Below are 14,833 nucleotides of genomic sequence, written 5' to 3'. Positions count from 1 at the left end.
AAAGAGTTTGATTTTTTGTTTACCGAGTGGTTCAACGCTGAATGCTGAATCATTCAGCATTCGGTGCGTTTGTTTCCAACCTCTAAATGACGTGATACTGGATGGTTAAGAATTTAGTGCCGAATCAAAGTTGAAACACTCTCAACCATTAAGCACTTGAATTCTTAACCATTAAGCACTTGAATTTTCTGTATCGTACTCAAAATCATATCCAGAGCACTTAAAAAAAATAGCATATTGAATTTTTTTTATCCCTGTAACACGTTAATAAGGTAATTTTACCCCATTCATATCGTTCATTCATACGATTATCAAACAACTTATTATTTTTATTCAGAACCAAGGTTGGTTATTCAGAGCTTTAATTCATTCAGATTATGAACCATTCAGCACGAAATCATTCACTTTTATCAAACGTGATCTTTGTTTCATATCTAATTTCTAAAGCACAAGTCACAACGAAACTAGAATACGTAAAGAATACTTAACAAAATCTCTCAGAATAAACATTTCAAAACCAAAATACTACGCAAGCGACAAGAAAAGCTATCATCAAAATAATATATATGTCCCATGCAGCCTCATCATTTGCAGGTACCTGTTCGATACCGTTAGCAGCCATTCTATTTGCCTGCAGTTTGTTTACTTCGTTGTTTTCTGCGGTTTCCATTTCATTCTTCCTTGACAGAAAACCTTCATTTAAAGAAGTATACGAATGACGTTTTTCATGTTCACGCAAACCTTCACTTAAATTGGTAAACAAATAAGGCTTTCTCTGTTCACCCAAATCTTCATTCGACATTGCTACTTTTTCTTCTGTAACACAATCCTTATTTTCATCAAGGTTTTCATGATCTAAATCAGTTGATGGTATTTCAATCTCCTCTTTTTGAAGATCTTTTATAACATTCACATCTTGAACTTTATTAGATATCTCACCCCTGCAAGCGCACAAAAAAAAAGAAAAAAAAAAAAAAGAAAAAAAAACATGTAACGTTTTATAAACCAAAACACGCCTAAAGTCAAGGTTTTTATTTGGATACTACAACTTACTTTAACTTATCGATTGTGGTGTCACGATCGTTAAGGAGCATCTGCAACTGAAACAAAACAAATTCTTGTTATGACAATATCAATACAATCAGTGGCGGACCTAGTGTTACCCAAAGGAGGTATCCGTCTCACGTTGATTAACGGGAAAATAAAATTTACACCAAAAAAACATTTTGTTACTAAAAAACAAGGTCTTTTTTTTAGTGTTTACCCCTTCACTTCTCCGTAGTAGGGTTCAAGTTCCGCCACGGAATACAATGCTATGGCATTTGTTAAGTATAATTTAACATTATCACACCTTTGAATTCTCAAATGTTTCTTGTTTCAATTTATCAAATTCTTCAACCATCTTGTTTAAGTCGATTGTTTGGTCCACGAGTGCCGATTCATTTTCTTGTATTTTTTCAATAGCCAACTCCTTTTCCTTCAAAGCCGAATTCAATCTCAAATTGAGTCCTTCGCGCATCTAATTAACATAAAAAAAACTAGATAGTGATTATTGGATCAATGCAAGTTTTATCAACACGTAAGCGTAATTACTACCTCTTTAAGAACATAGAGCGATTTATCTCCAACATCCAACATTCTTGCAACACGTCGACAAAGCAACTCTGTTTTTAAAGCTAAAACATTCTTCTCAGCATCAACTTTTTTAACAAGCTGCAAATACACAAGAGTAGTAAATCACCTAATTTGAAACAAATTAACCATGGCATTTTTTTAATTAATTATCTGAAACGCGATTTACAACCGTAGAATTTATTTTTTGTTGTTCTAGCATCGCCTTTTTACGTTCATCCATTATCACAAGAGCATCTATGCTAAACTGAGCAGCTTCTTCTTTCACTTGTTTTGCAGCTTTCTCTTCAAATTCAACTTCTTTCATTAGATTGGTAACTAATTTTGTTGTGCAATCCAGATCTTTCTGCAACAACGAAAAAAAGAAAGAAAGTAAAATTGATTAAATCCATATTTTATAACTTTTCTTTTTATGCTCAACCCTGCCCGAATGTAGCTATGGTTATTGGCAGGGGCGGTTTTATGTAGGGGCAAGGGGCCCCGCCCCTAGTGGATTTGCAATTTTAGCAAATTTTCAGTGTAAAAATTTTGTATTTTTTCGACTTTGCCCCCTAGTGGATTTTTTTTTGCCCCAAAACCTACATATTTTACCCCAAAACCTTCAAATGTTGTTCAAAAACATCCTGAATTTTGTCCAAAAACCTTCAAATTTTGCCCATAAAAAGTGCTATGTTTAAAAAAAAAATAAAAAATTCCCCCCGGTGAAAAAATTAGCTGGTTACAATATATACATGTTTCGGGTTTCAATCTATATGCATGTGTTTTATATACTAATACAACAAAAATTCTTGAACTAATTAAACGAGCAAAAAACTGATCAAATCATCAAAGTGGCGACATTAACTAAATTTGCAAAAAACTGATTAAATTTACCTTCTTCATTATAGCACTATCAATGATTGCATCAAGCTGTTTAGTAGGACTTAGAGACGTCATACTATTTTTCAACGTCGAATCGAACTCATTAGAATGATGATTAACCATCGTTTCAACGTCCACATGATCATATTCATCAATAATGTTCATACAATTGATTTCCATCTGAATATATATACATCCACAAATAAGATATATTAAAGTTAGCGCAGAATATATATAGAAGCAGATGCATGAAAGCATACCTGTTAATATTTTTATGAAAACTGCAAGGAAGTACGTAAACACGCTTTCTAGGTAATATTAAGCGGATGTTCAGTTATTTATGATGAGGGATTTTGATATCTTTATCAAAATATATGTTTTGATATGTTTATCTTAATTGATACGGAGTAGTAATTAACTAACTTTGCGAAATTTATACTACATATTAAAAAAATAAAACCATTAACCATATACCAATAATAAAATAATTTACTCCGTACTTAAAATAACTGTTACTTAAAATAACCATTTAAAAGTAGAAATCTATATTTTTGGGACTTTTTACTCAGTTGGTCCCTCTATTATACTCCAAATCGCTACTTTGGTCCCTCGGTTTTTAATTTGGCAATCAGCGTCTCTTAATTATTTGAATTTTGCAATTCGAGTCCCTCCGTCAAATTTCTGTTAAAAAGGTCCGTTAACCCTTGTCATGTGCAATGCATATGAGGGTATAATCGTCTTTTTACTATTTTCTTCATTAAAACCAAGGGACCCCCGGTGCAAAATATATTATAATTATATATTTTTAATTTATAAATTCATAAATTCATATATATATATATATATATATGGGTAGCATTCCCATGATAATGTTGTCACAAATATATAAAATGAGAACAGGGACATATAAGTAATTTTATCATCCTATCTTTTAGGCTTTAGATTTTAAGTATGTATTTTATTTTATTTAATCTAAAATAAATCATCTGCTTTTACATTTGTTGGAGATGGAGATGCATCAATACATGTAATCCTTTATCAAAACCCTAAATCGGAACAAATGCTGGTTATATTGATGACAATAAATCACTGGATATAAAAACAATAAATAAATACATGATTACATGAAGATATTTAGATGCATAATGCATAATTTATGGAATGGATGCACCGAGAATAATCTATTGTTGCATGTTATATCGTGTGACAACAAATTTATGGATGCTTAGTACATCGAGGTTCATCAAGAGATGCATCATCCAAATATATAAATATGGATGCAAACTTCAGTTTAATTTCAAAGTCATCATCGATCGGATGTAAAATGGATTGCTCTCATATTATACAATGTGACTAAGACTATCCTACAAAATTATGCATCTAACAAATAAAATATTGGATGGTAACTGCACATTTGCTCACAAAAAAGCCATTAAAAATCCTATAGCTTTATCACCGCATCCATGGTCTTTTTTTCCATTATCAAATTAAAATTTAAAATTATAAAATAAAATTAATCATCAAATAGAAGGTACTGAAGATCCATGGGTGTGTCAGTTGTGATTTTGGCAAAGTTAATTTCAACAGCCTTACCTTTTCATGTTAATTACAAATAGTTATTCATTCGTCATAAAAAAAACTATATCTAACAATTATTGTTAGATTTGAAATTAATTTGATAAATGCCCTATTCATCATAATATTCAAGAGAAAATTGACTAATTTCTTTAGTAAAATAAAGAATGAAGAGTAATTAACGAGAATAAATTGGAGAATTTAATCTCGTAATATTTTTTATTTTTATTTTTGCAAGTAGACGATAATTAGATACTACGTAACATATTAAATAGTAAGGTGATTTTTTAGGTTTTATGATTAGTATTAAAAGGGTCATAAAACATATTAATACATACACAAGTGTCGAATTGATTTTGACCTTTTAAGGATATTGATATTTTCACCATTAAATTTGATAAACCCACTATTATTATGCATTATGAGTAAATTTATAAAATTTAATGGTGAAAATATCCCTCCTTTATCTTTTGCTCTATTTTTCTCTACTGATAACGAAGTTTATGGGCCCACAGTGTTTTTCTTCTACTAAAACTTTAAAAAGCTACAAAATGGAAATGATCAATATATGAATAACAACCAATTATTCATGCAAGAGAACAATTACACTAAACAAAATCCTACACATACTGTTGAAGTAAATGAACATCAAAACAATGTGCCACTGCATTCATACCAAAATCCAACACTGTCCAAGTAAATCTATGTCAAATCAATGTGCAACTGCAATCATATCAAAATACATCTCTTCCCAATCCAGTTCAGCATCCATAACCTCTTCAGAATAGCATCCATATCCATTAATATCAAACTCTCCTTGTTCATACTCTGTAATCGCATCTTTGATCTCGCCTTTAATCCATTCGTTCATAGCTTTATTCCTTGATTCCTTTCCGTAATACCTGCTCGTGCGATCTCTTAACCACCCTCTAATCATACCATCAGTCCTCTGATATTCTTCTGCCGGTCGAATTTCTTGTATAATTGGCCCAAAAGAACAATATTCCTCGCTAACCAACGCTTCTTGAAAATCTCCTTTTATACCTAGATAACCTTTAATCTCCCCTTTTAGCAGTTTAACGTCGAAACATTTACACGATAACTCCTCCCTGCAAAAATCAAGCAATTGTTCAATTTCTGAAACAAAGTTTGTAACTTTTCCATTTATAAAACTATTGTGAATACTGCAACTTACTTTAGCATATTGACTGCACGCTTACGATCATTGAGAAACTGCTGCAACTGTATAACAAGAAAAAAAGTCAGAACACACTATATTAAAGGGTACCAAAAACTGCAGACAATTTCGAAAATTATCTGTTTTGATTGAATTATTACTACCTTTAGATTCTCGATTGCTTCTTGTTTTAGTCTCTTTGAATCTTCTTTCAACTTCTCCATTTGTTGATTTTGGTAAGAAAATGATTTTACACTTTCAGACTTTTCCTTATCAGCTGCTTTCTTTTTCATAGCTGCAGAAGTTAATCTGTGCTCCAGTGATCTACGCATCTAATCAAGCAAAAATTTCAAAACATTACAATCACGATACAAGTACTAATTGACCCAAATTTATTAAAAAAAAAAAAAAAGTAATACCTCAGCAAGATCGGTAATTTGTTCATCTCCTTTTTTTATCACTCCCGACACACAAAGTTGAAGCTCCCTCATTTCAGTAGCTAAAGCAGCCTTTTGGGTGTATACTTCACTAGATTTCTGCAGAGACCGAAAATTAAGTTCCAACCAAACAAAAGTAAAATCTAACAAGTTCTATCAGTTCCAACCACAAATTATATCCAATTTTCATCATATCATAATATGAGTAATAAACATGCAAAAATGCTGATAGAAATTCATACTTTGCAAGAACATACAATCTGCTGTGCCTTTTTGAGTTATAAACAGGGACTAATATTGCATATAAATAGAACACAACGAAAAATAGTACCAGATCATTTGCTTCCTTTGCAATCTGCTGTGCCTTTTTGAGTTCACCCACCTTAGCAAGAACATACAATCTGTACTTATCAGCAGCCTCTTTTGCTTTTTCTGCAGCTCTCTCTTTAGATTCCACTTCTCTCATTAAGCTCTTGATCAAATCCATGTTCGAATCAATATTTTCCTGCAAAGAAAACTCACTAATTATATTTATCACGTAAATCGATCAAGTATTGGTAATGTATTCTACAAAATCCATATAAATAGAATGTTAAACAGCCCTTTAATCACCAAAAACATTTCAAGATGGCAATGTGTATTACTTCACATGATAATGTTTATATTCAATATTCAAATTTCAATAGATGAAATCTGTGTGTTATTTTCAATTTCATGAATGAATTCTTGAACCAAATTTGATGTAAATAAACAACAGTAGTGATTCAAACAAGGGCAACATTAATCAAATTGATCATTTAATGACAAAATTAATATAATAAGCTTAAATTAATTGATATACCTTCTTATTTCTAGCATCTTGAATAGAAATATCAATAAGTTCAGTGCTGAAAATTTTGCCTGAACTGTCATCATCAGTATTTTTCGATACGAAACCGGTTTCAGGATCATAATATTCAACTTCCATCTGCTGGTTTCTGCCTTTCTTCTGAAAACATCAAGAAACACAATCATTAATCTATAAATAAAAAATTTATTAAAAGCCTAAAATAATATTTCACAATGAATATTGTATCAATCGATCAATACATTATACAAACAAATGTATATATGCATATATACACCGATAAAAGCTAAAAACACAGTAATACACAAAAACTAGAAATAAACTATTTAGAATTTAGACTTTGTTTGAAAGAGTAAACACTCCAGAGGATTTTAGGAAATAGATTCAAAATAGGTCTTATCTATAGATTCAAAATAGGTCTTCTCTACAACCCGACTTTGTGAACCGAACCCGGTGTTGACAACCCGGTATATATCATGCATAATGATTTCGCATATTTTCGCATATATATTGCAAATACATGTGAATTTTGTCAATTTTGTAAAGAAGAAACAACATTGTTTTGAAATCTGTTGAACATCTATCGATCATTAACAAACAGAGTAAATAATTAACGAAGATAAATACTGAATAATCACTATTTCGAATAGAAACGTACCTTCATTGATCGCTTTAACACTTTGTAAATGAAAATACAGTAAGAAAACTTTGAATCGAATTTTTAGGGTTTTCGTTCCGAATGTGAGGCAATGTGTTTATAAGAAGGATTCAAAATATATATTTGGATTATTATTCGTATTGTTAGAGTAGAGGTTGAGTCGGTTTAAAATCAAAACAGAAAATCGTTGGAAGAATCTGATTCAATTATAAAGTTTATCATTATGGCAAAAAAGGCCCCTTGATTTTAAAATATTTGACCTTGCGCACTAAGTTTACTAATCGTAATCATTTACTTATTCGTTTATTTTCGCAAACCTTTTGATCTTTTCTTTTCCTATGAAACACTTAAAATCAAATTTATTTTGTATTGTTATATAAGAAAAGAAGAAAAGAAAAGCAAAATGTTGTAACATAAAATAAACTTAATCCATTACTCATTCGATCTCATATTTATTGTTCAGTATTTCATTTGAGATAACTTAAATTATTGTAATTGTTTTTTTTTAAAATAAATAATAATAAATAGGTAAATTAATTTATACATTTATAATGTATGATAAAAATCCAGATAAATATAAGTGGTAAAATTGTAAACTGTTGTAAATTAAAGGTAAAATTATATACAATCTAATCGAGTTATCTCATTTTCAATTATTTTTACGTACCAACCACGTAAAACTTGAACATCAAACTTTCTCATTCTATGAGGAGTGGACTACCAACTTCCAATTTTGTAAACAAATACAGAAGAAATTTTTTGTGACTTGTGTACTTAAAGTAACTTCTATATTAATAAGTAATATAGATAGAAATAAATATAGATATAGAATATATAATTATAGATTTAACATTTACATGGTAATACAATTTGATAACTTTGTCTAATATATGTGTTTTCTGATGAGTTTATTTCGATTGTAAAAAATGAGATGAAAAGGAAAGAATGAGAGTTAGAAAAGGTGAAAAGAAATATAATATAAATTAACTTACACGTATATTCGTGTGTGATATACACGATGTAATGAAAAAGTTATTGAATTTTTAACTAGTGATACAAATGAATAGTGTAAATTTTTAATTAGTAATACTACTGAAATAAACTATCTTCTCGAATTTTTTTCCCCTGATTTTTAACTAATGACACTGACTACCATTTTTAAATTTCCGATAACTAAATGTTAAATGGAACAACTTTTAATATCAGAAAATTAGTTGACATTATATTGACATGAAAGGTGGAGTATATATAGTAGTAACGAGTAAGGGAATTACTGCGTGATGTTGAAAGATATCACTTGCATCAATGAATTCTATTTTATTAGGTATTAAGTGTCACTTAGAGCCTTAATTGAATTTTATGCAGGTTTAAAATTCATGAAAATTTGATTCTACTATTTTCATGGCATCTTACACTTTTTAATTTACTTATTGGCCGGAGTTTAATTTGGAAACAATCTCTTTATCCATAGAACATTGAGCGGGAGGACTTTCGCTACTCTTAAGGTGTTTACTCTGAGCGTAGAAATGACTTTTCTTTATTCTAAGTTAAGGGAATGATTGTCTACCTCGTACCTCCTCCCCTTACCCCACTTATGTGGGTCTAGCACCCCGATTGAACGACACACTCATTCGGTGCACGGGGTACTCAGAATTCTTTGTTCTTTTCTTTACGCTCTCAACAGCTTCCACACGCATACTCGATCTTTAGTTTTGTATCCACGTCATATATATTGAAACATATATATGACTACGACCATGTTATTGAATGTTTCACAAGTCATGCCCAGAATCGTACGTAAGATGCATAAAATATCACTTCGATGGTGATTTTGATTTATACGTAATCCACACATGGTATAGCACATGATATTGTCCAATTCATACCAAAACTATCAAGAATGAATCATGTAATGCTTCATCTCACAGCCACAAAAACATATACACCTAAAAACTACATGAATGATATAGATGGACAACAAGTGATCTCAAATATGATAAACTTTTGTGTAGATAAATCACATTGTTGTAACAAAAAACAAAATCAATTTATACTCTTTTTAGAGACAAAGGCTAAGAAAGTTGATGATGTGTCACTTTCATGACAAGTTTGGTCATAGGCCAAAAGAGACCCACAAAAGATATGGTTTGAAAGATTAGAACTATGCAAATCATTATACCTCATTTTAAGCCAAACTCATGTTTCCAAAGTCGAAATGACTAATATTAAACGAACACGCTAATATAGCAGATTAATTTCGTAAATAAAGTTGTGTATACCTCTGGATTTGTCAATATTAGCTCTATAGAAGTTGCTTTTTACGTATATCTATAAATAATGCCCTGTTTAATTGCTTCTAACAACAATAAGTTGTATGATCAGCCTCTCATGGCGGCTTCAAGTTCAACGATATTCAAGAAAAACCGTTCGGTGATGAAATGTTCAAAGCAAATAAGGGACCAAAAGGCGCGACTTTATATCATATGGAGGTGTACCTTATTTCTTATTTGTTCGCGTGGTTAACTTTTACTTGTAATAACTTGTTGCTTCCAAATGTTTGATTTTAGATGCTGACGATAACAGAGTTGTTCATATGTAGAAATAAATTAATGTATGTAATGTGCTTTTGATGTAAAATGAGAAACGTATTATTGATAAAAAAAAATGTATTGATTTTTCTATTCAGGTAATCAACCTCTAGTTTTATCTGGCATTTTTGTCAATACCATATACCATTGAAATTTTAAATATGTTGTCTTGATAAAATGGAACTTACAACGCTTTCTGTAAGAGAGAGATGTTAGAACCGTGGTTTTTATGTTATAACTAGTAAGTAAAGTTCATGCGATATAGGAATTTTGTTACGTTCTAGTTCACATTTATTTTAATGGCTATTTCGACATCGAATACTCTAATTTGTCACTCACACACACGTAACTAGAAGGAAACTCTTCACACACCATCGCCTCATTGGGTACCCGGTGAGTTTTGGATGAAACCGAGTGGCTTAGGGCATACAACTTTATTCACCACAACAGAATTCTTGAGAAAACCTCCCCTGGATTCGAACATGCGCCAACTAGGACTCAGATCCAACCCAGAGCTTATAACACTCAGGCAATGTCTCGGTGATATCATTTAGCACTAACTCCGTGTTTACGGAATATAAAGTTACTAAGGATGGTTATTTTTGTTTTGACATCTTTCGTTAATTTTCAAAATGTTCATGTTAATTTCTTAAGACTTCACTTTGATCGTCCGGTAATAACTTAAGGAGCTTCCACAGGTATTACCAATTGCGTGTTTAAGATTATCATCTTATTTCAATTTTTGTGCTCTTCTTCTCATCGTTGCCACTCATCCGAAGGTTTGGCTTTTCGTTGATCAACTTCTTTTCTCTCAATTGGTTTACTTAACAGTATACCTGGCAAACGGGTCGAGATGGGTCGGGTTGGATCAAAGATCAAATGGGTTCGGGTCGAAATGGGTCATGGGTCGAAACGGGTCAGAATTAAAATGGGTCGAACGGGTTGGGTCGAGACTCGGGTCGGGTTGGGTCAAGACCCGGGTCGGTTGGGTCGGGCTAGTAAAAAATTTCTTGTTTATATTTTTTAATGTATCTCTTCCGAAAATGGGCGCCGAAAACGCGCACCGAAAACGCGCGCCGAAATCGCGCGGCGAAATCGCGGGCCGAAAACCGCGTGCCGAAAACGCGCGCCGAAAACGCGCGTCGAAACCGCGCGCCGAAACCGCGCGCCGAAACCGCGCCGAAAACGCGCCCCGAAAACGGGCTCCGAAAACGCGCGATGAAAACGTGCACCGAAATACGCGCACCCAAAAACGCGCGTCGAAATCGCGCCCCGAAAACGGCCGCCCAAAACGGTCCCCGAAAACGCGCCCCGAAAACTTGCGCCAAAACCGCGCGCCGAAATTGCGTGCCGAAACCGCGCGACGAAAACGGGCGACGAAAACGGGTGACGAAAACGTGCGCCGAAAACGCGCGCCGAAAACGCGCGCCGAAAACGTGCGCCGAAAACGGGCTCCGAAAACGCGCATCGAAAACGCGCATCGAAAACGCGCATCGAAAACGCGCGACGAAAATGCGCGCCGAAAACGCCCCAAGAAAACGCACCCCGAAATCGCGCGGTGAATACGGCCGCCGAAAACAGGCGCCGAAATCGCGCGCCGAAACCCGCGCTGAAAACCGCGCGCCTTAAACGGCTGCCGAAATACGCGCTCCGAAATCACGCTCCGAAAAACGCGCGCCGAAAAACAAATCTTTTGAAGTGAACCCATTTGGACCCATTTGAGTCTTCAAGTAATTTTTGTATTGTGATTGGACCCATATGAGTCTTTTAGATATTTGTTATATTATGTGCTTGGATCCATTTGGGTCTTCAAGTAAACCCAATGGACCCATTTTTAAGACTTTGGGTTCATTTTGCCAGGTCTACTTAACAGGTAATTTACTATTCTGACTATGTTAGCGTTGTTTTCTGTTGTTTTGATTTTTTTCTGTTGTGTTTTTCTTATTAGAATTTTTTTTTTGGGTTTGAGTTTTTATGAAAGTCTTATTTTTGGTTATTGGTTCTAAACTGTTTTTTGACATTTTTGTTGCCCTATAGGAGTTGTTAGTGCTCTTTGAGTCTTTATTTTTTAGTATTATAATAAATAATGCTGCCTAAGAAGAGGCCTTGAAAGTGTTTAGTAATCCTGTGCCATCTTTGGTTGATGGTTACAGCAGCCTTGCTTATTAGATAGATATACACGCCTATTGTATTTAGAATAGGATATACCTAGAATAGAATTGTATTAGGACTCAAACTCTTTATATAACTTTACTTGTCCATCAAGCTATGGACTGCTCATGTATCTTGTATTATAAATAGCGATTAATAGAATGAGAGAGGGCATCGAATCCCAAACGTTTTCATGGTATCAGGCCACATATGATCTCTTCTTTAATCGTTGCCATCTCTATCACTTATCTTCTCTGTCTCTTTTCTGTTTCTTCTCTGTCATTCACGATTCACTACCATGGCTGACAAATCAACGTTTCATCCTGCTCAAACCATCACCAACATCAAAAACTTCATCCCCATTGTTTTAGACACCGAAAAGAGCAAGTACTCCTCTTGGGCAGAACTTTTCAAGATTCACTGCCGTGCTTATGAAGTTATTGAACACATAATCCCACCTTCTGATGAGGAATCGTCATCTTCTGATTTAATCACACCATTTGAATCGACTACAAAAAATAACAAAACTGCAGCTTGGTCTCGCCTTGATTCAATTGTTCTACAATGAATTTATGGTACAATTTCTCATGACCTTCTTGAAACCATTCTTGCCCCAGATACTACTGCTCAACATGCTTGGGAACGTCTTCGCAACATCTTTCAAGATAACGAACACTCCCGAGCCCTTTATCTCAAGGCCCAATTCTCTAACATATGTAGTGAACCGAACTTTTCTATGTTTATATATATTAAATGAAATTGTTATTTACATGATTAAGTGTTTCCAGCATGTTAAGCAATCAAACTTGTTAAGACTTGATTAATTGAAATAGGTTTCATATAGACAATTGACCACCCAAGTTGACCGGTGATTCACGAACGTTAAAACTTGTAAAAACTATATGATGACATATATATGATTATATATATAGTTAACATGATATTATGATAAGTAAGTATCTCATTAGGTATTTTAACAATAAGTTATATACATAAAATTAAGTTTATTGAATTAAGAAACTCGAAACGATATATATAACGATTATCGTTAAAACAACGTCTTACTAAATACGTATGAATCATATTAAGATATTGATACACTATGTTTAATCATGATAAATGATAAGTAAACATGTCATTAAGTGTATTAACAATGAACTACATATGTAAAAACAAGACTACTAACTTAATGATTTCGAAACGAGACATATATGTAACGATTATCGTTGTAACAACATTTAACTGTATATATATCATACTAAGATATATTAATATATCATAATATCATGATAATGTAATAATTTAACATCTCATTAGATATAATAAACATTGGGTTAACTTAAAGGTTTCAAATCAACATTTACATGTAACGACTAACGATGACTTAACGACTCAGTTAAAAAGTATATACATGTAGTATTTTAATATGTACTCATACACTTTTGAAAGACTTCAAGACACTTATCAAAATACTTCTACTTAACAAAAATGCTTACAATTACATCCTCGTTCAGATTCATCAACAATTCTACTCGTATGCACCCGTATTCGTACTCGTACAATACACAGCTTTTAGATGTATGTACTATTGGTATATACACTCCAATGATCAGCTCTTAGCAGCCCATGTGAGTCACCTAACACATGTGGGAACCATCATTTGGCAACTAGCATGAAATATCTCATAAAATTACAAAAATATTAGTAATCATTCATGACTTATTTACATGTAAACAAAATTACACATCCTTTATATCTAATCCATATACCAACGACCAAAAACACCTACAAACACTTTCATTCTTCAATTTTCTTCATGTAATTGATCTCTCTCAAGTTCTATCTTCAAGTTCTAAGTGTTCTTCATAAATTCTATAAGTTATAGTTTCATAAAATCAAGAATACTTCCAAGTTTGCTAGCTTACTTTCAATCTTGTAAAGTGATCATCCAACCTCAAGAAATCTTTCTTATTTATAGTAAGATATCTTTCTAATACAAGGTAATACTTATATTCAAACTTTGATTCAATTTCTATAACTATAACAATCTTATTTCGAGTGGAAATCTTACTTGAACTTGTTTTCGTGTCATGATTCTGCTTCAAGAACTTTCAAGCCATCCAAGGATCCTTTGAAGCTAGATCTATTTTTCTCATTTCCAGTAGGTTTATCCACAAAACCTAAGGAAGTAATGATGTTCATAACATCATTCGATTCATATATATATAAAACTACCTTATTCGAAGGTTTAAACTTGAAATCACTAGAACATAGTTTAGTTAATTCTAAACTTGTTCGCAAACAAAAGTTAATCCTTCTAACTTGACTTTTAAAATCAACTAAACACATGTTATATATCTATATGATATGTTAACTTAATGATTTAAAACCTGGAAACACGAAAAACACCGTAAAACCGGACATACGCCGTCGTAGTAACACTGCGGGCTGTTTTGGGTTTGATAATTAAATATTATGATAAACTTTGATTTAAAAGTTGTTTTTCTGGGAACATGATTTTTCTTATGAAAATAAAACTATATCCAAAAATCATGGTTAAACTCAAAGTGGAAGTATGTTTTTCAAAATGGTCATCAAGACGTCGTTCTTTCGACTGAAATGACTACCTCTTACAAAAACGACTTGTAACTTATATTTCCGACTATAAACCTATACTTTTTCTGTTTAGATTCATAAAATAGAGTTCAATATGAAACCATAGCAATTTGATTCACTCAAAACGGATTTAAAACGAAGAAGTTATGGGTAAAACAAGATTGGATATTTTTTTGATTGTTGTAGCTACGGGAAATATTGTAACAATTCTATACAAATCATATCCTAGCTAAATTATATTGTATTATACATGTATTCTAATATATTATGTAATCTTGGGATACCATAGAC

The 14,833-nt window shown here is 32.5% G+C and overlaps 1 protein-coding gene across 1 annotated transcript; it reads right to left on the bottom strand.

Moving 5' to 3' along the window:
- Positions 1 to 4,616: 4,616 nt before the first annotated feature.
- On the bottom strand, positions 4,617 to 6,677 carry LOC139855668 (uncharacterized). The gene is made up of 6 exons (XM_071844914.1): positions 6,524 to 6,677; positions 6,014 to 6,187; positions 5,665 to 5,781; positions 5,410 to 5,577; positions 5,264 to 5,310; positions 4,617 to 5,177 (listed from the first exon to the last, which is right to left on the bottom strand). Exons 1-6 carry the CDS (start codon positions 6,647 to 6,649, stop codon positions 4,781 to 4,783), a joined length of 1,029 nt encoding a protein of 342 aa, XP_071701015.1. The 5' UTR covers positions 6,650 to 6,677; the 3' UTR covers positions 4,617 to 4,780.
- Between the last annotated feature and the right edge of the window lie 8,156 nt (positions 6,678 to 14,833).

This window comes from Rutidosis leptorrhynchoides, chromosome 6 (genome assembly GCF_046630445.1).
Source record: "Rutidosis leptorrhynchoides isolate AG116_Rl617_1_P2 chromosome 6, CSIRO_AGI_Rlap_v1, whole genome shotgun sequence".
NCBI classification, from domain to species: domain Eukaryota; kingdom Viridiplantae; phylum Streptophyta; class Magnoliopsida; order Asterales; family Asteraceae; genus Rutidosis; species Rutidosis leptorrhynchoides.
This window is presented reverse-complemented; position numbering and strand designations above follow the sequence as displayed.